Here is a 27,789-nt window from a genome sequence, read left to right as displayed (position 1 = left end):
CAAGGAACATGATACTCACTTTAAAAAAAAAAAAAAAGACGATTTATAAGATTTCAGTCAAGTGCTTTAATCCAAATTTTTCTTCCAATAAGCATTTAAAAGTAAACTCTCTCTCACATAGTTTGCAATTAAAAACACATATTTATGGTTTCCTTACCTGTCCCTCATTGTAATCAAAAAAAGGGAGGGGAGAGGAAGCGGCTTTCCCTTTCTTTTTTTTCGGGTTAGATGCTCAAACAAAGAAAATGATAACAAGATAAACCACCTAGAAAAACCTGTTGTCTGCCTCTCCTTGCTCTGGCAAGTTCACAACCACTCTGCAGTTCACAAGGCTAAAAAGCACTCGGCCCGCGTTCACGGTTTGTGTGTGGGGCACGAGGGGCTTCAACGCAGCCAGCACCGAGCGTCCAGCAGCAGCAGCGGCCGCGGGGGAACCGCTACGCGGGTCGGCTCCTGCCACGGGGCCCGGCCGGGGTCCGGCTCGATCCTCGTGGCGCCCAGAGCACGCGGACAAGCCAGGCACCAACACCGCTTGGCTACGCGCGCAAGCCGGCAGCGCCCGAGCACGGAAGAGCGCTGCTGACACGGCCTGCCCTGCTTCGGAGGAGAGAAAAACGCCAGGCTGCATGTACTGTAAGCTAAACAACAGCTGCAAAAAGTCATAAACCAGCTAATCTTCAACTTAGAAACTGTCTCTTCAATGGGAGCTTTGAATGAAGTTATTTATTTTGAGTGAAGTTATTCTGGCATTTCACAGCATATTTGAAAACCTGTTTTTTATATCAGGCAAATTATTAATCAACAGCTAATTCAGATTTGCTTTTTTTTTTTTACAAGCCAGGAGTGGGTAAGTGAGCTCATACAGAACTAGCCATCATGTCTGAATCATAAGCCAGATTTGCCTTTTTTTCCCCCTCTTTTTTCTCCCCCCTCTTTTTAAGGCCTGAGTCATTTAATCCTGTCATTTCTAAATTCCCTAAGTGGAATGACTATACAGCAGCAGATGGCTACTACAGCTGGGCCAAGAGCTGTTCCGGTGGCCCAGCAACCCAGCCTGGATGCAGCAGACCACACTACAAAAATCAGGTTCTGGGGCCTCTAGGTCTTATTGCTAAAGCCCTTCAGTCTTAGGACAGAGAAGGCACACAGCTGTCCTCCGTACCCGGCGGGAAGACTTTAAGATATTAAGGTTGCAATAAAAAACCAGGCAGCTGCACACGCTGAGGTGGAGGCAGGAGCTGCAGAGGCAGCCGGGAGGGCCCGGGCAGCTCAGCAGGAGTTTCCCAACACACCTGAGCGAGCAGAAAGGCCGGCACGCAGGAAGGGCAGTGGTTGCGGCTGCACACGCATGGGGCCGGCACGGCGCCCGCCAGCAGCCCTGCCCCGGCCTCCTGCCTCAGAAACACAACTCAAACCAACGCAGAGGGAAAGAGAGTGGGGAAGAGCCTCTGCCTCCAGCGGCGGACATGCCGCCGCTCGCAGCCCGCCCTCGGCTCGGCTGCCGCCCCTTGCCCCTGGCTCCGGCTGCCCCGGGCTGGCAGTCAATGCTCTTCCACACCACAGCCCAGCCCCATTTCCCCAGTTTGCTGATTGCAACATGGGCTCTGGGGCAGCCAAGTCGGAACTGCAGCTCCCGCTGCCTGGCAGAGCAGCTCCCAGCCCCTGTGGGCAGGGGAAGCCGCACGCAGATGGGAAGACCTGCGGATGGGAAGCTCTGCTCCTTCAGCAGCTGGAACCACTCGGGGCTCATCCTTCCCTCCACCACCTCCCTGACCCCTCCAGGTGCCCGACGGGTCTCCCGGCTCGGGCAGATGGAGCACAACATGCAGCATGCACCTGCCAGCGGAACAGCATGACACCACCGGGGGTTATTGAGCACCGTGGTACATGGAGGGCTCTAAGGTTAGTCCTGAAATGCAGCTTGCACCCAGCCCACACTCCAGGCACGAGGCAAAGGTTTAGAGAAATAGAAACCTGTAACTGTGTCAGGCTGCAGCATCGATTCTCATTGACAACACTTTGCAACAGAGGGGTGGGTTTAAAGGCCAGTATCTAATGGATATGGCAAGCACAGGCTAGGCTATTTTAGCCATAAATGGTACGTAAATGGACAAACCTGGCAGGATTTCTGACATTTTATCCATAGCTGATACACAAAGTAATCCCTCTGTAACACATAATTAACCCAATTTTAAGGTATTAAGGGGGAATATGTACTTGGAGTCTCGATTACAGATCCCAGCTAGCAAGTATTTGTTCTCAACACAACTTCAGCAACGGTAGAAGGAAAATACAAACAGAAACCCTGCTGTTTGCTTAAGGCAATCAGTTTCAATGGACATATTGTCTGTGTGCATTTCTTGCATTGCATCCTTCACATGGGGCATTTCACGTCCCATCAAAGGCGTATCAAAGTAGAAGTTATGCGAATAGAGAGCTTTGGATAAAAACACCCGCTTCCCCAAACAGAAAAGCATGTGGAATAAAAGCAGGGAGAGCGGCCACAGCTCCTGAGGCAGGAGGGGATGGGGTTGATTGCAGCCTTTCCCTCCCCTCCAGGGCACCGCAGCCCCACATAGGGACAAGGCCAGCGTGGGGCTGAGGGGCTGCGAGGCGCCTCGGGGAGCCCTCGAGCAGAGCGGGGCAGCGCGGGACAGGCCCTGCAGAGCTGCCAGGCCCTGCAAAGCTGTCAAGCACGTGGGACCAGCCGCAGCTCTGCTGACATGCAGATGCAAAGCTACCGGGATCTCGCAAGCCAAAAATCCTGAAATTCCCCAAGGCCTGGGGGAAAAAGGAAAGGGGAAAAAAATTAGGCTGTCTGATTATGTTATTTTGGCTGCAGTTCATTGTTTCTTCTCACTGATAAAGCCGAAAAAATCATGTGTTTGTGGAAATGTCTGCAGGATAATAAAAATAAAGTGATTTCATTACCAAATCGTGTGCCAAACATTTGCCGCTGCTGACGTAATTTGGCCCAATCTGAGAGTTTAAAACACCATTCGGAGTCAAATACTTTGTCTCGTTCTCAAAGAGCCCTGTCTGCTGTGTGTCCTGTCATCACCCTGCTCTGTCCTCCACCCTCTTGTGGAAAAAAACGGGAAAAGGAACAAATCTCTATCCTCGGGTTAGCTGCTGTTGTACTCCATGGGTATAGGCCACTTTTTGCTTTTTTCCCCCCTCCTCTTACCTCAAAGAGAATCTTTCCTAAGTTTCAAAGCCATTAGGTCTGTGCCATCTGCTAATTTTAAGTAACTCTGCAGAAGCTATTGCAGTTCTTAAAATAAAATTTACAATGTAGAATCAACGCAAGCGCCCTTCCCTGACAGAGAAGAGCCAAGAAGTGCAGGAGAGGGCGACGTGGGGAAGCCAGCGCATCTCACCAACTGTGACACACATACATTTGTGTACATGCATGTGACATTCACATATACATGCAGGCCTATACGCAGCAACCAACATTTCCCATGGCAGCTTTATTTCCTTGCTCCATGCTGACAGTGCCCAGGCCGGCCTGAAAGCCGGCAGCTCCATCCAAAGGGTCCCAGCACCCAGGAGCCGCGCCCGGCCCAGGGCCCCGCTCACAGCACCCTAGTACTCCCTGTGTTCAAAAACGTGAAGAAACACTTAAACTGCTCGTTTCTTGAATGACAGATGTCAAAGGTTTAATCCTCCCTGCCTGCCAAGCTATCTGTCATTGTATGAACACCTAAGTGATCATTACAGGCTCCAAGCACATTAGTCACCGCTGACTAGTACATGATGAAGATGAGAGAGAAGCTTTGCTGGGAGAATAAATCTGTGCTCTTGCCAGACATATTTGGAAAAAGCATAAAAATGACTTCCAGAGTTTTGGCTACTTGAAATAGGCTTCTGTTTTTCTGTAGTACAGGTGAACTGAACAAAGAATAGCTCCAGAAAAAGCAATTTAAAATACTACTCTAATTTCACAAGTTGTGAAAAAAGGGAAGCTGAATTTGATAGTTACAAACAGATGGGCTCTTCCAGTTTCAAGTCTTTCTGCCTGAAACTTTGTGCATGTCTTTAAGTAGAGTTTTATTTTTATTTTAGTTCTTCCTATCAAAAAATGAGGAGGAAACAATGTCTGTTTACTCCGTAAGACAACTCAGAAACAGCTGTGGGTTTGAACTTCTTAAAAATTGTTGAAGTGCTTTTATTCATCCAGCTTAAAATCTTATCATTGCAGAAACTTTGGAAGCCGTATTTGGCAGCGCTCGGCAGGAGCAGCAAAGACACAGGATTACTGTTACTTAGCTGGAGTGCAGCGTTTTACATGTATAAAACTTCCCTGTATATTACTGCTCTAATGAGAGTAACTTTTAAGTGCAGCTGAAGAGTTTATAAGTAAAAAATCAACAAGTACAGCATTGGCTCTTAACTCCTGTTGAGGAAAAAAAAAGAAAGAAAAAAAAGACTAGTTATGGGGTTGGATTCTCGGTTAGACTTGGCAACAGATTCTGGGTTTGTGAAAAGACCAAGAGGAGCTGTGATACATTCTTCCCCAATTTTTGCAAGAGAGAAAATGCAACCACAGCAAGGGGCTGGGCAAACTGCAAAGCAGCATCAGGGAAGACCTGCAAGCGACTGAATCGATCACAGGGCTCTTGACCACAGCCCCAGAGGAAGCCCTGAGTCTTCCCTCCCACTCCCTGCAATGCCTATTAGCAAGCTCAGCTCTGTTTACAGGGCTGCAATCGCCCGAAAGCTGCTTATCTCACACTGTGAGCCTGCTTTAAGGACTCCCGGTTTTATTCTGGCCCATCCTTTTCCCTCAGTGAAACTCTGGAGCACGGGAATTTGGACCTGGGGCTCTATGTAGGGGAAATAATGTGGAATCTCTCTCATGATTTGTTCATCAGCAGACACTGGCACTTTTGAGAAGTCTCAGTCCAACACTGAAATAGAGATGAAAAAGACTTTCAACACTGCCCTTCTGCTGAGCCCATAAAATAATGCTTTAATGACAGTTTTAATTAAAAAGTCCTCATGGTTTGACGCCTAAGTACTCTATTGAGTGCCCTTCCTCTCTGTCCTACTTCCATATATTCATCTTCTTAAAGCCAGACCTTCTTGGGGCAACTTTTAGCTGTAATTTGGCCACAAATAAAGGAGCTGCTCTGAGTAAAAGTCATTAAAACAAAAAGCACAGAACAGAAAGAGAAGCAAGGGAAGTATTTTGTGAAGTTTTAACAGCAAGATTTATACCAGCATTCAGCAGCTCTAAGTACAAAACCATGGCACTGCCTGAGCTGCTGAGAGCAGCAGCGGTTCCTGTCCCAGCCACGCAGGCCACCTCCTTCAGGAGCAACCACATCGCAATTACAGAAGCTGGGCTCGTGAAAAAGCAATTATAGGGAAGCACTTAAATCCTTAAACAGCAAAGGAACTTCTGCTGCTGTTTAGCAACTAGAGGCAAGGCTAAGTAACACACAGATGCCCAAGTCTCCAACCAGCACTTCCCTTCCCAGGCAGCAGCTTAGGAACCGCTGCTGAAGCCCGTTTGCCACCCCTGCTCCCAGGGAGTGCACCAAGCCTGCTGGATGCAGCACCACCTGGGTGCTGCAGAACTCTCTTCAATAAAGCAAACGCTTCTTGGGAGCCTCGAATGAAAAGATTTGCATCTAGTGTCTCAAAAGGTAGAGCAAACTTTTAGCCATTATTGAAACATTTTGTAAAGAGGAGTGATTGATTTTGGTACCCATTTGATCTGTGTTTCCACAAAATCTGCAGCAACAAAAATATCACAAAAACTGTCTAAAGAGGTTGATATCAGACAGGGTTTCAAAAAAATAAAGGGAGGCTTACAAGTATGGGTAGATTGCATGCAATACTAGAAATACTGCTTCTGCAGAAAAACAAGTTCAAAAGGTTCTGAGCTATCAAATCCCAAACTGAACTTTTCCACTCACCTTAGTGTTCATACAAGATTTTCCACGTTTATACTCTTTGTGACTTGCTCTTTTATCAAGCTTGTTCCACAAAGCTTTGGCCTTCCATGTCGTCACTCTTGATTTCAGTTTTGTGTAAAAGTTTCTATTGTCCAAAGGATCTAATTCAAGTTGGCGAGTGAGAATATTGAAGGCCTGAATGGTACCTTTGCATGTTGATGCTTGTACAAAGTTCTCAAATGTCTGGCCAGCTTGGCTGTATTTTTCATCGTCGTTTTCCCCCATGTTCTGAGAGAAGTGTGCAAGGAGGATTAAGCTGGAGCTCTTGCGCTGCAGTACGGGTGACCAGCACTACCAAGCACTTCCAGGCATGTTACTCCTAGAAAAGGCAAAAATACAGGTCATGTTAAAGCAGGTTCTGCCCAACAAAAATTAAACCCACAAACTGTAAGTATTGTCAATACAAACACAAAAACACAACACAGCAAGGTACAAGATGGAGTTGACAATGGCATTCACCATGCATGCATTTAAAAATCAATACAACATACCCACATTGCCACAACATGCACCTCACAAATGCTGCTTGAAAAACCCTGTGCACTCAATTCCACTGCTTCAAGAATCACCAGCTTCCCACAGAACATGTAAATTTCCTTAGCTCTTGTTCAGTGACAGCTTCTAGGTAATAGATTTAAGAATTTAAGACCAAAAAGAAAAGGCCAATGCTTTTCGTAACCAGAACTGAAGTCACAGTAAGCATGTCTCCAGTAATGCTTTGGTCTCAGTGATCCTTAGAAACAGGCAGCCAAAAGTCAACACTATTTTAGGGTAATTTCTCCTGTTACACAAGCTAGGAGAAGGGTTTAGCCAGAGCAATTTAGAATTGGCCAGAGTAGCCAGGCCTTTTGCCATGAGCAAACACAGAAAACAGGATAAGCAGGAACATTATCGCAAGCTCCTCCAGACCTGAAATAACAGAAAACAAGTAAGCACAGAGAGCTCCCCCTTTTCCAAAGCTCTTGTCAAAACAGAAAAGGGGTAGGTGCTCTGGTTCGTGGAAAGGAATTTTATCTCCACATGCTAAATGCTCAAGTTCTGTGTTTGGAGCCTTACCTTGTCAGGCACTGCAGACACAGGGTAGTGAGGTTTGGCCCACTAAGCTCTACTCTCTTTTCTTAGTAATACGATCACTGTCGAATTTTGTCTGATATTCCAGATAAATACCCAATGTCTAGCAAGTACAAAGCTATTCCAAACTAACATCGGTTTGCAAGAACTGAAATAGTTTCATTGGGGCACTCCCTTATCCTGCTTTACCCTTGTTCTTTAATGGGGAGTGTCTGAAAGAGTCAGCCAAGGTCCAAAGAAAATATCCAAGCGGCTTTTGCATTTTTTTCCAAGAGAATTATTACAGGTTATGTAGAAACTTGCCCTCAGAAAGGGGACTATCTGGACTCAAGTCCAGAGATTTAAGTCATATATTCATCTTCTTGCTATTAAAGAATTAGCTACCAGTCCAAGCAATCAAGAACTAAATCAATGCTTGCCTAACCTCCCACATAATTAGTTATTTTACTTGGAATGTCATCTGTTGGCTGATAGTTTTAGAATAAATACTTTGAAGAGCCTTTGAGGTTATATTTTTTAATTTAACACTGCTCACTAACTATTCATTCCCTGCTTGCATTTCCGTCAAAGAAAAGGGAAAATATAACCAGTATATTTAAGTAGAGATCTACCATGTCTATCTCACAAACCTCTAATACAGAAAAATATTATGCAACGTATTAAAAAAGATCCCGAGGGAAGAAATAAGGAAGCATTTGGAAGAGTTGCATTCCCTGGCTATGCTCAAAATAAATAACCTTTGTGTGCACATCATCATTCTGTTGTTGGTTTGTGGGCAAAATAAATTGGCAGCACTTAAAGAGTCTGTACATTTGCTTAGACCCAATGTCATGATTAAATATGTTGTGCCAAGAATAAGTCAGGAAATTTTTGTTTTCCCCTCTGAATTCTTCATTTTTAGTACGCTCTGTGCCCTTTGCTGAAGGGCAGTGAAGTAAAAACAGAACCATGCTGTATGCCCTGACCTACCACAGGTCTGATTTTTCAAGAAACCGAGTGCCCTAAGCTCCCACCGACTCCTCAGGCGTTGCTGATCCCCAGCCCCTTACCAGCTGGAAGGGCTCGAGCACAACGTGCGGAGACCCCGGCACCGGCGAGGGGACTCCCCAGAACGCAGCACTGCTGCTTCTGGGCTGCCCCCAAATCCAACGAGGGATTCGGAAGGTCGCAGGGGAGCAGGAAAGGGAGGGGACTGCCAGGCAGGCAGATCGCTTGCGACCAAGCCCAAATGTATGTCTGGATTTCAGTTTTACACGCAAGCTCTGTTGTAAGAGGGAGCCAACTAAAGACAGAGAGGGCACCATGTAAGGTGCCACAGTGTGGCTTGAGCAGTGCAACCTACAGGCACTCTGGAAGCTAAGGGCAATTAAAAGAAAAGAGTGATAAACACTTATGTCATCATATGACTGCAGTACCTGCCCATGAGATTTTTGACAGAACAGTCAAAATTTTTTTTTTTTTTGTTATTTTTCTTTGCCTCAGAGCAATGCTGACCAGCTTCCTGCTGAGTGAAGAGGTGTCAGTGAAATATTCCACTTTGGACGCTGCAGCGAAGCGAAGGGCAGAGAGATTAGATTGTCCTCGGCCCCGTCGCCTCGTATCCCTATTACCTCACCACAACAAAAGATTCTGAATGACTTAATGGCTCTAAAACAATCCCCGCCACTGTTTTCATTAGCAGACCACAAGGCCGTTATCATGTTCATATAACACAAATATCTCTAAAGTCAACTCTGGCATAACAGATAATAGAGCCTGATCACAAGCCCCTAAATGCAATTTATTTTCTGTGCAGACAGGAGATAACTTTATAGCCTCAGCAGTTTCCAGGCGGCAAGGAAGGGAGGAGAAGAGCTGGGAGAGGAGAGCCATATCTGAACTCCCCAAGGAGGGGAAAACTGCATGTGCCAGGCTGGTCTCCACGAGGAGAAAGGAGGAAAGACGGTCTGCATAGACTGTACCTTGAGCACTACCCGAATAGTGACCAAAATGTCTCTACCAAGAGCTGCAGCTTAAATTGATGCACCAAACTGGTTCACTTCAGCTAACATGGAGCTTTTTAGCATTATAAAGTAAGCAACAACATTGAAATATGGGAGTCACTAAATGAGAACAAGTAACTTTTGACAAGAGCAGCATGTCAAGTGCTCATTGACAGTGTTTTGGAGTAGCATGCTTGAAAGTTCAAAAAACTACTTCTTTTGGTTTAGTTTTCCCATTGGGGTGAAGAAAAGCTATTAGTTTCAGCTCAAACTTACAGCACTTTTAAGTCCTCCCCCTTAGTGCTCCATTTCTAGTATTTGAGAAGACAATCCTCAAGGAGATTGGAAAAGAATCAAATTCCTCACATTTCAATGCTACTGATCCTGCATTTTCAACATCGCCCTCATTCTGCCATGTTTCCTGAGAGCAGTTTCACCTACTAAGGCTTTAGTCAGGCACGCTAGATACAAAATATTAACTGCTTCTATTAACTGCTTGCCTAAGGTTAACCACAAAAAGAAACAGAAGGATGAACCGTGCAGCACCTGCAGTGATCTCTTACTTCAAACTTCCCTCATCACTGAAAACTGCAGTATTTCTGCTGCCTCCTTTCTACCAGCTTTCCTGCTGCTGCAAGTGAAACTGGCTGCATTGCAGGGCTTTCCAGGCTTTTCAACTTCATTTCTACTCACATTAGACACTTTGTTTTCATGAGGACCATTTTAGATATAAATATTTCTATCTGGAAGAAACATAGCTTTTGGGTGGTTTGGTTTCTTTGCATGTTTTCCTAGAACTGACATAATAAGAGGGGAAAAAATTAATGGGATTCTGGTAAGAACTAGAGCTCTTCCTTGCTTTGCTTATAAAGCCAGTTCAAACACAAAAATAGATCTGCTTAAAATACTTGTTTTCAATTGGTGAGAATGAAAACGCATTTCTCAAGATGCACACTCCTGAGAAGCATGAATGAAAAAGACTGCTTCTGAACAAGCCTCCCAAACAGCAAACAGTCTCTTCCTGAACACCTAGATGAGTTTTTGTTTTGTTTTTAAATAGAAAGCTGACTTCCACAGAGCTCCTGCAAAATAACTTCTGAGGCCAAGCACAGAACTCAGAACAGCTCCCGCCGAGGCGCTCGCTGCCCCTGGACTGCCAGGTTAGCGGCCACGTCACTATCGGCTTGTTTTGCCCAAGCTGGACAAAACTCTCCAAACACGGGCCGTCCTTCCAACAAGTCCTACTCAGAGGATTTAACCTGCCCCATCTGGGGCCGTTCCTCAACAAAGCGCGCGCAGCAAGGACACTTATTCAGATACCTGCACAGGAGGCACCAAATAAAGACACCCTCCTATGGGAATTCACTCTACACAGACTAACCCAGGCTCCAGGCACTCCACTGTTGATGACTATGCAAGCAATGGGCAGATCAAAAAGCAAAGCACCTACCAGGGGAGACCATTCTTTCCAGGAACTGTTCAGGGATTCAGGCACCAGCAATAAATCTGAACACTTGTATTGGTTCATGTATAAATACCTGAGGGGAGAATGTAAAGAGGATGGGGACAAACTCTTCTCAGTGGTGGCCGGTGACAAGACAAGGGGCAATGGGCCTAAGCTGCAACATGGGCAGTGTCATCTCCACGTGAGGAAGAACTTCTTCACTGTGAGGGTGACAGAGCAGAGGAACAGGCTGCCCAGGGAGGTTGTGGAGTCTCCTTCTCTGGAGGTCTTCAAAACCCGCCTGGATGCCACCCTGTGCCCCGTGCTGTAGGTGTCCTAGCTGGAGGGGAGGGGTGGACTAGATGAGCTCCACAGGTCCCTTCCAACCTCAACCATTCTGCAGTTCTGTGGCTCATGTACACTCATTTCCATACTTCCAGCCTTCTCTGGGAAGCACAGCAAGGACACAAGGATTTAAGAATCACAGACAACATAATTAAATAAGATGAACGTAGTTTTCATAGAATTTAGAATTTAATTGACCAACTTGCTGGAGAGCTGGAAGCCGCACCCTGCCTCATGAGTCTTCCAGATAGGCAATTAAATGAAAAAAGTAGCATCCAGACTCAGAAAAGAGAAGCTTGCAGTGAGTATTTTGAAAATAGTTTTTCTAACAGAGGTGCTAAAAGCTCTATAATAAAGTCACAAATTTTCTATAGCGTCTTCATCTTCAAAGATAATTTTAGATGATTAAGCCACACTCATTAAAGGTTAATGTCACACATAAATAGCGTATTAAAACTTGTTTAGACTGGTTGCAAGAAAGAGTATTTTTCAATTTCTGCTCTAGAAGAATTGAAACACAATATAAACAACATTAGAAAGTTGATCTGTTGGTTCTGGGTTGGGACTATGACAGCAAAGGGAAAAAAGAAAAAAACAAAAGGAACTTAACATGAGCCAGCAAGCCAGAATGCCTTTTAAGAAAAGGCGCCTGTTATTTAAGTTAAATTATGTTAGTACATGATGAAATTAAAGTACTGTATGAAAGTACTTCAGGCTCTGTGAAAATCCTGCCCATCTTTGCCATCAGTGCCACAGAATCAAGTTCACAAAGCAAAATAGTTACAGGATAGTGACTACAAGGAGGTGGTGATTTGTTTTTCCATCAGCCCAGAGCACATGCACAAAGCAGGAATAAGGGTTAGTCAGCAATGTGGAAACAAACACTATTTTGTTGGTTCTCCCTGGAGCACCGGGCAAACCACAGGGATGAGCCCCTGAGGTGCCCCGGGAGCTCTGCAGCGAGAGCCCCAAGAGCCAGGGACACCCACGCAAGACTCAGCTTGAACTTAAACACCCAACTCCATGCGAGGAAACCTTTATGCTCTTAAGAGAATAAAAGCTACAGAGTTTGCTTTATCTTCTTTTGTTTTCTTTTTGTCCTTGCAAGCAGAACTCAATTACCAGAAGAGATTAGAAAAGACAGCGCTATTGAAAGCGGAGACATTTTTGAAAGAAAATGTGCATGAGGATTTCTACCTTCTTTCAATCTCGACTTCCCCAAGACTAAAGAAAAACAAAGTACAAATAAAAAATTCAAACAAAAATTCCAATAGAGTTACAAAAACATCCATTTCTGCTGCAGAAAAACCCTCTCAGCAGACAAAGAATTTATCTCAAAATATTATTTGGGGAAAATTCATCAGAAAAAAAATCTAACATAGTGGGAATAAATCATCAGGAAATAGCTCCTTCAAACAAACCTCTGGAAGCAGAGGAGAATTAAGCAATAACAGAAATGACAGCAAACTGATGTCCTTGTTTTCACAAGGCGAGCTAGGATATGGTCACATAGAATTCAATTGTGATTCATCATCTCAAGCACGCAAAGAGCACACTAAGAAGCATGTAAACTGAATAAGTCCTTAAGAGCAATTGGTCACCCACATAGTAAAGCCTGGTTCCAAAAGGCTCAGGTTTATGTCCACCATGTCTGCACCTTCAACAGTGCTGAAGGTCAGAAGAGGAGGACGCATCTTCTCTCATTAAAGCCTTCATGCCACATTGGCCACTTGCCTCCTATCACCTAAGGAACACGAGCAGCTCTGCTTACCTACATAAAAGATGTTATCATCTGACTCTGTTAGTCACTCCTTGAGCTGGAAAATTAATTTTTCCACTTCCCTGTACGTCATTTCTTGTTAGTGGGTTTGCACGCTAGGAATGCAAGTCCCTAAGGCCGCAAGGCAACAAAGGGGAATGTGAACAGAAGTAACTTTCTCAAAACTTTCTCAAAAGTTACTTTCCTCACAGCCACCTAGTGCCAATATTTGCTTTACTGTACAAAAGATCCCAAATTTGAAAAGAAAAATGCAATCTGTAGGCAGGTTTGGCCAACATCTACACGTACCTGAAAGTTAAGATTAAGAGCGGCTTCAGGAGTTGAGTATGTCCAAGTTGAGAACCGTAACAGTCATGTTAAAACATTCTACATTTCAGATATCCAAGACAAATGTTTCATTCTCATGTATTCATGACCAATAAAACCATTTCACTCCCATCTATTAACACCAAGTTACACGGAAAGGCTACATCCGTGTGGGATTCCAAAACGATGGATGCAGCAATTATTCACTGCCACTTTGAACATAATGCTCACAGCTCCAGAGCAGATTAAAGACATGAGTTTTCTTCACCTTCCTACAGCTACCCAGGGACACAACAAAGGCTCCTATGGCGCCCTGACTCTCAGCAAGGCTGAAATTTTCAAGGAGAAGGGATTAACTAGTCCTAGGTTTGCAGTGTCTGGTACAGAACAATCCTGATTAGAGCCAGCTTCATTGGAGAAAATGTTTTAAAAAGAAGAGATTTATGAAAACATCTTGGGTCAAGGTAATTTTGCTTTAGCAGAGCCTGACGCTGCAATCTGGCCAGATACCTGATTACTGGGGCAGGATCTCAGGCTCAGAGCTTCCAGCCCTCCAAGGCACTGAGGGGGCTCCGAGCCCGGGGAGCCGTGTCCCATCCCAGGGCCATGGCACCAGCCGGCAGCTGGGAAGCCCCACAGGTCGATCCACACCGAGCACTGCACCCGCATTTCCCAACACACCAACTGACTGCACGGGTCTTCAGGCGTCCCCTCCCCAACAAGTATTGGGAAATTCTTGAGTTCTAATCCAACTTCTCATCAAAAGGGGTGAGGATTAGGGTCTAATCTAAAATCCTCTCGTCAAAAAGCATTTAAACAAAACAAGCCAACTGGAGACGCTAAGATGTACACAGGGAGGAAAGAGCTTCAAACTTAGTGCTGGACACTTCTTGCTACTCTTTCCAGAAAGGACTTAAGACTTAGTTTTCTTTTCCTTTCTCTCTTTTTTTTTTTTTTAATTAACAAGATACATTTTCTTTTTCTTCACCCACTTCACTGCTCCTCAAATCCCCAAAGAGCATGAACAAGCGACAGTGAAATATCAAGAAAAGGAGCCATACCTTCTAAAGCAAAAAGCTTAAGTATGAGGCATGCAAAGCACAGTATTTCCCCTTTCAATTCCGAACTGAAGTTAAAAACAGGCTGCTCAGCACACGCATGACACAGCTCACATCCAGCTGGTGTGAAGCTATCGAACAGGAGAGGAGGCAGATGCTAGAGCATGCAAACATCCCAAGCATCATCATGCAAGATGCTTCTGCATGCAAGTCACAAGAAAAAAAGGAAAACGCAGCCTGCACTCTTGTTGGGTCCTAAAATCCGCAGGATCAACTAACTACAAACCAGCTTCTGCAGAAGATGTTTCACCACAGCATCTCTGCAGGCAGCTCGTGGCTCTGCACAGGGGACAATTCTCCGAGGTGTTTCCCTTTCCCAAGGGGCCAGCGCAGCACCAGGTAGCAAACCAAGCGGGCGCTTTCCCCGAGGCCCCTGCGCGGCGCCCGGGTGGCCGCAGCACCCGCCACGTCGGAGGCACCAGCAAGTCAGCGCCGCGCGTGGGCCTGGGTGGACAGGGAAGCCGCGGGCAGGATCCGCGGCACGGCCGAGCAGCTCCGCTCCAAAACGGGTCCGGATGCTCCCCATGGATACAGCCTTTAAAGCTGAGAGCCCAGCCTGCACACACAGGGAGCCTGGGGCAGCCCTGGTAACCTTATAGGCACAGACACTTAATGTGCTAGGAGGTATAATAAGCCCAACAGACTTGCAGCTCCCCAACCAGAAAGCCCTGGTGTTTGTATCAAGTAGGAACACAATTAATACAAGAATTGGCAAGCAGATTTCACTATATTCTAGTTTAATTCCTCCTGTCCTCTGGAGTCTGCCAGGGAATCCAGCACAAAGCTGAGAATTTCACTGATGATGTTTTAAATTTTAAGCAAAAGTGATCGGGATATAACCTGGTATACGGTTAGAGAACAGAAGAAAGCAGAGGAGGAAATGGTAATGGCAGAAACCAGAATGAGCAACTTAAATTTGGCCCATGTCTGACAGCCACTTAAGTCACCTTCTTGCAGAGGTCTCTGCAGTTATAAAAACCTAGGCGATACTGGTGGGCAACGTCAGGAGGAACCGTTTGGAGCGGGTGTCCAGCACGCTGCGCAAGCGGGTAGCCCAGCTGTTTCCAGCTCTCCTTAGTGCTGCCGGGTTCTCATTACCCTGCACCACTGCTGTAAAACAAACCCTGCCATCTAAAATTGCAGCTCGGAGAGGACGGCTCTGCCACAAGCAGGGTGGCATCTGCCCCCTCCAGACAGCATCAAGTGAAAATGAGAAAATAAAAATAAGAATATGCTTCCCCAAACATGAAACAACTATTTGCATGTGCCTGCTATCACCATCAGCCTCTAACGGCCAGCCTAGAACCATCATTTGGAAACCCTGGTAAAGTCAGGAAAAGCTCTTCTCTCTTCTGGAGATCATCCTCCAGAAAAAAAACCACAAGAATCATTAAAATCATTGTGAAATCATTATGCACAGAAAAAAAAAGATCACCCTGCTTAACCACCTCCTCCAAAATTACAAATAACAATTTCTGCCCTACTTCTGGCATAATATCATAAAGTATTAGACAATAGGCCAAACCCACACAGAAAGAAAGAAAAGTGGATTGAAAACATGAGCTGTTCTTAGCATGACAAGAGGTGTAATTTTCTCATTAGAGAAACAGAGTCATTAAAAATAAATGCAACTAAGACTTCCATGAACTCCTCGGAAGCAGCGATCACAACCTGACAGAGTCCTTTGCTATCTAAGAGGAAAGCCAAATAAAGCAACGAAGGAAGCTCATTTGCCTTCTGCTTGGCAGAAGTAGCAGTCACTCCCTTTCCCCCATACATTTTCAATAAATCCTGCGTGCAGAGCAGTGTATTGGTTGCAGGGCAGCTGCTCAGGCAGGCAGAGGGGAAAGCTTGGCAATTCTTTCCTTGTCTATGTGCTACTTCTGGAGAGGTCCCCCCAAAATTGGATAGCAATAGTTTGCAGGCTCTCCAAGTACTAAATTACTTGAGTGAAAACTCTGTGATATCTTGCACCAATATTTACTTCTAAATGAAAACTTGGATGCAAATACAGGCCTGCTTCACATTATATGCCATTCCTTTATTTACCTTAAAGAATGGTGAACTAAAAGCATCACTTAAGCACACAGCTCTTTTCCAGAAGTAGATACTTAGGGTTGTATCAGGCTGAGATTTCAAAGGAGCCCAAATCCTTTGGGGAAGAGGCATCCTACCACCTTCTATAGTTACAACCCTCTGAATGCTTAACTTGACATGCAAAAACTAAGTAAAAGAAAATTTCATCTCAAAGGTCAAGAGTTTCAAACTGGCATTGCTTTATGAAACTACATACTTTATTTGGCCATCTGAACGGTTCATATAAATGCTCCTTTAAAAGAAGCTGGGTCAAAAAACAAGTGTCAGGTCATTTGTCTATTTTATTGAAGGTCAGGTTGCACCTTGGGCCTACCTTTATAAGGCAAAAAGTGTTGTGAACAACATATTAGTGTTCCACCTTGCCCTTAAAAAGCTGTACAATCCCTTTTGCATTGTATTACTGCACCATAAATGCACTGTATGTGGGAAACAGATATTCTGACTCCATAACTCAATTTGAAGAGGCTTCTGTAAACATGTTACTAATAGCATCGGTCCATACATTAAGCCAAACAATAAAGTAGGGGCTACACACCCCTTCCATGACATGTATTTAAATGCAAGCATAAAGAGGGCCTTAAGATGCTACCAAGCTTCTGCAATTACCATAAAAAGCCACCAGAAGTATTACTGAAACCCCTCTACATGGATCTGTACAGGAAAAAATAAAGGACTCCTTTTCTTGGTGTAAAGAAAGGAAAGAAAGAGAAAGGAAAAAAAAATACACCTGCTCTTAGCACTTTTGCAGGAGCAAGTTAAGGGAGAAGAAACTGCCTTCCCCTTCTGGTATCTTGATAGTTGAGGGATTTTTGCCTCCCCTTTAAAAAAAATGGGAATAGGAAATGTGCATTAAGGCGGTCAGCATTAAAATTAAAATATTTTAACGGAAAAAAATTAACATATTTTCCCATCCCTCACTGAAGCTTCCAAGCTCCAAGTCAGAGGCACCTGTCCCGCTGCGCTGCTCGTGCAGCCCTGCCGCTCAGCCCGGCCCATGTTCCCTTACTCACGACCCCTCCGCTGCAGCCGCAGCTCCAGCACCTGCTCCCAAAGGGGTGCCAGGTACCCAGGACAGGAGGCAGCGCCTCATGAAATATTTGGCACGTTGTCTCAAATTACCCTTGACACGCACGGTTATTTATACGTGGCGGCACAACATGCACGGTTATTTATACTCGGTGGCACAGCGCGTGCCGCTGGGGCAAGACAGCATCACATCATACTGCGTGGCAGCAATGCAGACAACAGATTTAGACCAATCCTCACTTCAAGACGCTTTTCCTAGGAAGCAGGTCACAAACTGAGTAATATCCGCTTTATACACTGAAAAAATGTATGTTATTCACTTCCAGGAAATAAAATCAACCACCCTTAATCCCTCTCCCCCTCACACACACATCCCATCAGAACAATAGTACTAGGGTGGCTTTTGTCCCAACAAACAGGTTTGCTACCGGGATATACGTAGTTCAGCACACGAAGCTCATTCTTTCTAGTGCATTTGCTAGAACACCTTCTGATGTTGGCTCAGCACCGAGGCACCGTTTCAGAGGGCAATTACAGCATGAAATATTCGGTTACATCCACTTAACTCAGCTTCAGATCATGCCCCAATAGTTGGTGTTTGCAGAGCTGGTTTCCCAGCCCCAAACGCACGCACATTTCTGACGCTCATCCAGCCACACCGATGAACACAAACGTCGCCGGGAGAAGCGGCAGCTGCTTCCAAGGCACCGAAAACGCCCGTGCTTTGCATCCACCTCACGAAGGAAAACTCGGCAACCTGCAGCATGACTCCAGACTTCAATATTCTGCTGTCCTACAGTTGTGCCATAACCTACACAGACTCCTGATTTTCTGAAGAGATTAAAAAAATAAAAAGTGCAGGTGACAACCATGGGAATTCTCAGCGCTCAGGGAAAGGAGGGAGCAGCAGGCAAGCAGTTTGGATCTGAAAGAGAGCTCATCCATTTCAATTATCCAAACGCCAGCATCATGTTTCATTAGTAGTTCCTCCAGAGCAATTAGGATGGAAATTAGGCCCAGAGAAGGAAGCCCTCTTGCTCAGAAAGCCAGCCCCTCAAGAAGGCAAGGAGACACCTGTGGAGGTGCTGTACAAGCTTGGGAAGTATCTCTCACTGGGAGAACAGCAAGGGAGGCTCAGGAGCACACACTGTGCCAGACCCACTGCTGAGCTGGAGAGAGGCGAACAGGAGGATAAAAATACAGATCATCTTAACTATACACTCAATACCATGAAGTCAACCCCCAGGACTCCCTGCAACACAAGCCCTGAATCTTCTCCTAGTGAGTTCAAATTGCTACTTAAACATTATTCCCCAGCTCAGCACAAGGTGACACAGCGCAAAGAAAACCCATAATAAGCAGCCTGATAACAAGCACGTTTGAGAGATGATCCTCTGCAAAAGGAAACTGCCACGATGAGTAAGAGGAACCCAAACCACCCACTCGCTACCCTGTAGAATAAAGCCTGTCAAGGGTGGTGTTGAACTAAAGAGGGTTTTTCAGCTGTAAAGTGTGTCAGCAGAAACACTGTGGGACATGATGAATTTCTCCCCTGCTATCCTGGTTTCTCTAAATCCATCTATGTTGCCCCACGTGCACAGGTTTGAGGGCCAAGGCTACCACATGTTCCAAACAGCACACACAGAAGGGACTCACCTCAGCCAGAGGAGAAACCCAAGTCCTCTCAAGGAAGGAGGGGAGAAGAAAAAAAAAAAAAAAGAACACCAAAAATCACACATCCTGCTTTTGCTTCAGCTTTTGCTCTACCTTTTTCCTGGAACTGATAATATTTTTATGCTGAACTCCTCGGTATTTTACTCAGGAATGAAAGATTGGAGCAAATATCTTCAAAAATTTAAAAGCGCTCCAACATGCTACCCAGTACCTGTATATGTTACGTAAAGTAAGGGCCATTTTGATGCACTCAGCATTAAAAATAATTCTACATAAAATAAATCTTAGCACTTTTTCACTGCAGATTTTCTAGATATTTAAATTGCCATAAAACAATTTAAAGATGATTACAAAAATCTCCACATATGCCCAAGAGAAGTTCCTCATGGCCCTGGAAATCCTATTTTGACACTTGGATATAGCAGTCACACACAAGCGTAAATCTAAACACCCTCTCGCACAAGCAATGATCTATCTGCAAGCTTAAAAAGTCTGAGAAGGGTTTATGACGGACTAGGGGATTCAAAGAAATTGCTTTTTAAGAAGTCAGAACTCTGTAACAACACATTTACAACACTGAGCATAGTCATTTTAAAAATCCAGATTGGCAATAGCCACTTGGCTGAATGTAGCACGTAGAGGAACCGTTGGCATAATTTGTCTAGATCAATGCAGATGAAGTGCCGGTGACAAAAAAAAAAATCTAAAGCATATATTAACAGCACACAATAAGTTATCTGCCTGAAGGAGTCGCATCCCAAATACGTAGCCAATTCTGAGCCAATTAGCAAAACACAAAGTGGGCAGTAACAGAGAAGGCAAATCTCTGAGCTGCTGTTTTTCTTCAGAAATATTTTCTGCTCACAAGGTCTTATCATCACAGCTTAGGGAGATTAAAAAAAAAGCAAGGAGAAATGAACTCATGTTCAGATTTTATGCTACTTACATCAGTGTTACTGGGACACAGAAATAAAAACAAACTTGAACTAACAGCAGTTTTAAGTGTCTGTTTTAATTAGTGCAGTGGTAGTGTCTACCTGTCCTGAAAAGGAACCAGGCTTCCCTCCCCTCTGTGAGTGCTGTACGTTGCTCACAAAAACTGAGAGGAAAATAGAACCAAAAACATGCTCGAGGAACGGAAGTCTGGCATAGGTAAAGGGTTAGATAGCAGCTCACATTTGAGCACAAGTCATTTTTTTTTCTCCTTTTTTCCTTTAATGGAGCTAAGGCAGACTCTAAATACAACTAAAGATCAGTTTGGGGATGTTTTCACTTGCTTGTAAATGCAACTATGTGTAGATGAAAGAGTTGTAGTCTTAGTCATGTTCCCCATGTCAAAAATAAACTGAGCAATTTCCAGAATGTGTCATAATACATTATTAACTATGTATCTGCACAGCCACTGATTCAGTGGACACTTAATATCCTTAATATAGAATATTTGCATTTTCTGGAGTCAGTGCTATATAGGATACTAGAAGGTCCTCAACTCCAACATCCTTTCTGAAGAACTCTTTCTGCAGCAGCAGCGTGCTGTGGTCCCAAACGTGGTCCCAAAGACAAGCAAAGCAGAGGGGCTCCTTCCTCGCCTCCCTCCACGGAGCCCCTGGGAAGCAGAGCCTCGGCCGGCAGGGCACAGGACTTGGCCGCGACAGAGGGGAGCTAAGCTGAGATCAGGAGCTCCTGAGGAAGGTTAGACGTTACCAAGGACTCACAACAAACCTTGCAGCCACGTGGAAGATTCCCAATGGGAAATACATGGCATTTGAAAGTTTTCCCTCGAGTTTTCGAGATGCTAATTATAAAATACCAGAGCAGTGAGACAGCTGGAGCAGATACAAGGTACGTGCTGGAAGAGGCAGGCATCTTGCAGCATGCTCACAGGGAAGCAGGACAGATCGCAGGCACCTCCCCAAGTTTAGGGTCTCCTAAAGAACATTTCCATCCCCAAAACAAGCTCTCTCACCTGTGCAAGGAAGGAGACATGGCCCAAGAAATTGCTGCTTCAGAATATCTTAGAAGAGCAAGAGACACTTATCTTTTCAGATGGCACTTACCTCTAGAGCCTGGACACGACTGGGGCCGATCCGGGCTGCTCGCAAGCCTCAGAGCAACCTCAGCTCCAGCGCTGGGCATGTCAGGCTGCCCTCCGCTCCCAGGGCAACATTGAGACACACTAGGAGCAAGAAACAAAATCCACATTTTAAATAGAGATTATTTTCTTGTTTCTATACGTCTGTACTTTACATATTATATATCACACTACCACAACTTGCTAAGCATTCACCCGTTTCTATGGGAGGGACAGGCCAAAGACAAGTGGCAGCACAGCAAGAGGAATCCAAATGCCACCTCCTCCCGGCTTTCCATCAGGGCTTCATATCCCTCTGACCTGCATTATAAACTGCATCTCCAGTATTTTTTTGCCTAGTGCTATGGAGAGAACAGAGTTAACCAGCACCAAGCAGTGTTCTAAAGCTTTTGCTCCTCAGGTACCAGTTTCACAGGTCTTCCCAATGTAGAGAACGGCATGTGTTTGACAGCAACAAGAGCAGAAGAGCAGAGCCGAATAAAACACACAGTCCAAGCGCACAGGTACCAAGCTAGTCAGTCCAGCCGTAAAACAAACTGTCCCACAGCGTGGAGGAAGCCAAACATCAGGGGGAAAAATAAATAAAAGAAATTAAAAAAAGAAAAAAAGACTGAGAATTTTTAAACCTGGGTTTAAAACTGAAAAGTGACCATTACGCCTGTGCTGTAACTAGGTGTCGCTACTCGCAGCAGCTGATTTAGGGAACTAACCTAAGTACTCTGAAGTTTGTTGCTCACGACCCCGCAGCCCCAAAACGCCCGTTATCAGCCCCAAATGGAGAGGCTGCCGGGGCAGGAGGCGGGGCTGGACCCACAGCGGGGGGAGCACTGCAGCTAGTGACTGAAACAGGGACAGACACAAGGGCAGCACTCGCATTTTAAAAACAACTTATAAGTAGAGAATTAAGATTCTTGCGTGTTTTTCCCCAATACAAGAAGTGAGAGATGACAAAACCCGATACCAGCGCAGATGCGGTCTGAGCAGGATGAGAACACGTTGCTTGCTAGTGATTCAGGGCCGCTTCAGCTCCTCCAGCATTTGCCGACTTCCTCACACCGGGGACAGCGGCGCACGGGGCTGCTCCTGAGGAGCAAGGGCCACCCCATGGGACGGTCCCACAGAGACGGCGCCAATAAACCGGAGCATCCAGGGAACCAGGGAGCTCAGGTGCCCAGGTGCTTCAAACTAATTACAGATAGACACACGCTCCTGTGGGGCGCTTGCGCAAATGCCATCACACACGACTCGCAGCTTGTTTTCTGGCTAATCTGTTCTCCCACCCATGTCGTATTTTTAGCAGCCACTGCCGGGTGGCAGAGCGAAGCAAGGCAGGTGCCCTCTTTTCGCCCTGGCTCGCCAAGGCGCTTCACCCACATCAATTAGATGATAATACCCCTGGGAGGCAAGTGCGACAAGTTTCATTAAAGCACTCTGAAGATTAGGAAACTGAGTCACAGGCGGATTAAGAACTTCCTCAAAACCAGCAGCGTGGCCGGGCCCCAGAGGCCGCAGCCGTCGCAGGGCTGCGCTCAGCTGCACAGCTCCAGTCCTGGAGCCTCCCTGGTAAAAGATAAATAATAGTCTGGGCTCTCATGCTGAGGTAAAAGTCACGGGGACCTCCAGGTCTCTTTTCAGCCCGGCTCCTTGGAGAACTTCGTGACGCTCCCTCAACCCCGTCACCCTCAGGGCAAATAAACCTGCCCCCGCAGCCTCAGCCTGAGCCCAGCTCAGCTCGCTCCGGCGACCAGGGAAAACACCCAAACGGTGACAACAAACGCGGCAGGGCAGCGGCCACGGACCGAGCCCCGCTTCACAGCGGGGAAAAATAAAATAAAATAAAACAAAACAAACACGCGCAACAGGTTGTTCCCGGCACCTGCTCCGCCGGCGCACCGGCCCCGCTCCGCGCACTCACCGCCGGCGGCGTCGCCCCGCATCGCTGCCGCCGCCGCTGCCGCCGTCCCGCGCGCCCCTCCGCGCCCGGCTCCGCGCGGCACCCTCCGCGCGCGCGGACGGACGGGCGGGGCAGCGGCGGGGCGGGGCCAGCGGCGGGGGCGGGGCCTGCAGCCGCCGCCCCGCCCCCCAGGGCAGCGCGGGACGGCGCGCGGGAGCCGCGGGCAGGTGCCGCCCGCCACGGAACGAGTGCAAAATACTACGCATATATGTTATAGACACACAGTGTTCCCACAAGTTTCTGCCTCCCAAAGATCAGGTGAGTGTTGTTTTCTTTCAGCACAGGTCTCCCTACCAAATAGATGGTCTTTCCGTATATTCCTGCCTCACGAAGATAAGCATTTTTCCGCCTGGGTCTCCCTATGAAAACAAGGAGCTTTTCCTCTCATTCCTACCTCACAGAAATGAGCTTTTCCACACATCTTCCTACCAATTTTTTTTTCCCCACGAATTTTTACCTCACAAAAACGAGTTTTTTTTGTTTGTTTTTTAACACATCTGCCTATCAAAAGAGCAGTTTTTCCGCACATTCCCACCTCACAAAGATGAGTATTTTTCCCATACAGGTCTCTGTCAAAAAAACTGAATCTTTTTACCACACAACTCTCTCCTTCATAGGTAGTTTCCCCACAACTTTTAGCTCACAAAGATGAGATTTTCCACAATATTCCCTCCCCAAAATGATTTTTTACCACAAAGTGCTTCCTAAGATGACTTTTTCTACAAATTTCTGCCTCACAAAGACAAGTTTTCCCATACTTCTGCTAAAAAAAAAAGCTTTTCCATACATCTCAAAAATATCAAAAATGAATTTTCTTCCACACAACTCTCTCTCCCCCGCAAAGGCAAGGTTTTCCACACACTCAACATGAAAACAATTTTTCCTCTCAGAAACAAAAATTCCTCTCAAAAAAGAAGCTTTTGCCACACCTTTGTCCCTCTCAAAAAAGAACACTTTACACACATTTCTTCCCCAAAATTAGTGTCCCCCTCCCCCCACCCCATGTGTTTCTCCCTCTCAAGGACAGTTTTCTCCACAGATCTCATCCAAAAATTCCACCCCCCCCCGCCCCCAATACATAGCCTCAAAAAAGATCTCTTCTCACATAACTATTACTGTTAGAGGGTAGCTTTACACACACTTCTCCCTCTCAAAAATGAGCTTTTCCCACCCAAACAACTCTCCCTCTCAAAAAGGAATTTCTTTCCATATAGCTCTACCAGCACATTTTCCCCCCTCAAACCTGTGTTTTCCCACTTCTTCTTCCTCCCTCTCAGCAACAAGCATCTCCACACACTTGCAGCCTGATCCGTCCTAGTGGGAGAAAACACTGCATGTGCTGATTGTGTTTCCTTGTAAAATGGGGAACTAAAACACAGCATTTTTTTTCCTTCTTTTTGTTCAGGCTCTGCACTTGAGCAAACTTAAAGGCTGTTGTGTGCTTAGCAGATTGCAGGAGAAGATTAGGCCAGCGAATACACATAAAACCACAAGAGAGAAAGTTCAAGGTATGTAACCCATAGCACCTACACGATGCACACTTGACATTTAGCAATTGCCACATCTTGCTACAAAAAGAGGTTTTATGAAAAAAAGTATTAAAAAGGACAGGGACACTAGTCTCCCCTAATAGGAGCTACCTGACCTTCCTGGTCTACTCTGAGACAAATTTAAAGCTGCTGTGGATAATGTGAAGAAAAAATGAGCATCCAAGTGGCCTTATTTATCCACATGGAGCTGAGGGTTACACAAGCTGCAGTGAGCCACACATTTACACAGCTCCCTGAAATAATTTATTGACTTCCAAGTGAGTGTTTCTGCAGAGAAGGGGGGAGAAATACTGGGTTGAAATTTATCTTGGAGTTTCTTGGGTCTTGCTTGACTGAACCAAAGATTTACTCAATCATTAACTTCTGAATTGCAATGTGTTTATCTGCTCATTTAACTCCAGGAGATTATATGTACTTCTTCCTCAAAGCAATCAAAACTAGACTCTGAGAATAAGAGTGCATACCACTTTCCTCTTACCTAAAGGTTTATCTGCATTAGCAGCCTTGAGGAAGGCATGAGCAAGCAAGGAGAAAACTCCCTCAGCAAACTCTCAACCGAAGTCATCTGCAGGGAGCAAAGGGGCATGTGTTTGAAGGGATTAATATCAATACAATATGAACAAATCCTTCCTACCTTCAGTCCAGCATTAAGAGCTATGTGAGAGCAAGATTTCTCCCTAGAAAACTGGGACCATTGTGTTTATCAATTGTCCTTAGATATTTGGACATTGAAAATGCCAGGAGGAGACCATGTAGGTCACACTTACAGATTTTACAAAGGGAAACACAGGGATTTGTCACCTGCCTCATACAGACCCTCCAGGACTGGGGACCTCCCCCATCACCAACACCAAGCTCCCAACATGGTATTTTTAACAGTGCAGCTGCTTTATGCCTTTTTTTTTTTTTTTTTTTCCCTCCCCTCCTCCTCCCCCTCTGCTGGGATAGGAAAAAGATGCAAGAATAGCCCTTGTGAAAAACAACCCAGGCTTATCAGGCAGGGCGAAGCCGTGCCGGCCAGCCCTGCCTCCGGGTGCTCATCCCCTTGCAGGGCCTGCTTGGAGTCAGCACTGCCTTCCCTGACATGTGCAAGCAGATTTATTCAAATGCTTGCAGATGTAAGGGTATTTACATATCCAGCACAATAAAGGAGTCTCTTGTGGTATTTAAACAACCTATATGATTTTTTTTCTGATTACCTGTAGATTTCTTCAAAGTTAGGAGAATTCCCATGTATAAAAAAAAAAAAGGTGGAGGTGGCCAGTTGTTTTGATCCCAGCTCAGGTGTCAGGAGACCACCCCCTGTATGACTTAGAACAAGCCATACCTACCCACTGTGATTCAGTCTCTGGTCTGTAGAGAAGCTAATGAGACTTAACTCACACGGGCCTACAAAGATAATGCACAAAAGCCCAGCAGTCTATTATGTCACACTGAAGGTCACAGTAATAGCACAGGTATTTTCCTGCTTTTAATTTGTAATTACGTATGCTTTGGGGAAAATTGATGGTTAAATGCAATTTATCATATTATCTCTTCTATACATGTATATATCTATTTTAATGGACAGATAAGCCATTAGAGTGATTCTCTTAAAGGATTTTGCTTTATAGATAGAGGACAAGTAAAAAGATCTAAAGAGGGGAAGCTCATTTCTGTATGTGGGAGCACATAACTTTCCAAGAGCCTGGAATAGCTGGATTTTCTTACCACATGTGCAGGAAATAGCCCTTCCTACCTTATCCTGAATGTAACAGATAATGCTCTTAACATATGATAGAATTATTTTGCTGAGACACCTTCTAAGCAACATTTCTATTCAAGTTTTTAAATGCATTAACACATTTGTACATGTTATAGAGTTTGAAACACTTGGTTCACTGGCAAATAATGAATATTTAAGCCAATCCACAGGATCTTTGTTTCTTAATTAAAAAAGCAGACCAAAAAAGAAACAACAAAACACACCCGGCTAACTTCCCAGGCCTTCTCCTCCAGAGTACACCTGGCTGGTAACACATCTTCAGGCTGGTAACACTAGCCCTTCCTTCTTCAACCCAGATGTATTTTTCTGTTGTTTAGGTTTGGAGGCTTAGTCTTTTTTTCTTCCTACCCATATGGTGAGTATTTTCTCTGATATTTTGTTTAAAAATGGATAGAACTTGACTGATACAGCATACAGGCAAAAATCTGGAAAAAAAACCCACTTTTTGTATTGTGTATCTTTGCCTGTCAAATATCTGTAAAGCTGAAACGTATTTTATGAAGGTGCGATTTCAAATTATACACCAAATCCAGGCACTGGAAGATCCCCATGCTCCTAAGTTGAACTGATTCATTTTCTAATACACTTTGATAACCACAGTACTGCCCAGAGAGTGCCCATCATCCAGCACAGTCTCTTCAAAATATTCAGTTCCTGAATCCCGCATTTTCCTCACTGAAGGCAGAAGAAATGTGCCCAGCAGCCTCCAACATAACACTCACTAGCGAGGCACAAGAACAGAATTACATCTCAGCATCATTTCTCTTGAAGTCCTATATATGGGATAAGAGCAGTTGTTATTGAGGCTGTACTTTCAGATCAGGAAAAAGTTTCTTCTTTAAGTTCTGAAAAGCAGCAACAAGAACCCTAAGATGTTTGAAATTTATCTTGAGGTATATAACATTTCCTAAAATAGTATTTGAATATAGAGAGAATGATACATATCTAAGGGGGGACGTTATGGAAGGCAGAATAAATCATTACTATAAAGAACTGCATTTTCTTTTCCTTTTTTCCTGTTCCTGTAGATGCCAGTCTTTTATTCAGTTCTTCAAAGATCTAATCTTGTAAAGGGGTTTATTTGGATATGTTTCCTAAGAAACACGGTAATTATTTGAAATCTTCATTTTATTAATCCAAACCCTCAGTGTCCTCAGGGCTTTACTCTACGGATATCTCATGTTTTCATTTCTGACATTTGGGCTTGTATACTTAGAGTTTTGATTCTGCTTTGACTTGCAGAAATCACTACTCAAACATGTGCAGCAGAGCACTAAAGGCACAGGCCTAACTTCTGTTCCTGCCGAAACAAACAGCAACATCCCACCGACTTCAGAGGGAGAAGGATCAAGTAATCAGGTTGTTTTGCATGGAGTCCAGTAAGCTCTGGATCCAGCCTCATTTTCCCAGCCCGTCCCTGCAGCTGCACCGCTGTGGATTGTGCTGACAAACGACTCTGTGTTCAGCCAAGCTCCACACAGCCGATAAGATTTCCTTCCTGCACGACTGTGCTTACACCTTTCCCCAAAAACACGCTCTCACTTTGGTCCTAGTTGATTCAGATTAAGGCTTTGCAGCACAAAATGATGAGGCGCCTGCTAAAGCCATATAAAAGTACA

General features: G+C 45.1%; 1 protein-coding gene across 3 annotated transcripts in view; it reads right to left on the bottom strand.

Annotated features, from left to right (window-relative positions):
* MICAL2 (microtubule associated monooxygenase, calponin and LIM domain containing 2) overlaps positions 1-27,789 on the bottom strand; it is a 70,740-nt gene that overhangs the window by 30,507 nt on the left and 12,444 nt on the right. For all 3 annotated transcript variants that reach the window (XM_026034701.1, XM_026034700.1, XM_026034702.1), the window contains exons 2-3: positions 20,867-20,985; positions 5,928-6,285 (exon numbers count right to left, since the gene is read on the bottom strand). In XM_026034701.1, coding sequence (XP_025890486.1) covers positions 5,928-6,191 — 264 coding nt within the window. In that variant the 5' untranslated portion in view covers positions 6,192-6,285; positions 20,867-20,985. The remainder of the gene's footprint in view (positions 1-5,927; positions 6,286-20,866; positions 20,986-27,789) is intronic.

The sequence above is a fragment of the Nothoprocta perdicaria genome, unplaced genomic scaffold (genome assembly GCF_003342845.1).
Source record: "Nothoprocta perdicaria isolate Ctin4 unplaced genomic scaffold, notPer1 scaffold_15, whole genome shotgun sequence".
NCBI classification, from domain to species: domain Eukaryota; kingdom Metazoa; phylum Chordata; class Aves; order Tinamiformes; family Tinamidae; genus Nothoprocta; species Nothoprocta perdicaria.
This window is presented reverse-complemented; position numbering and strand designations above follow the sequence as displayed.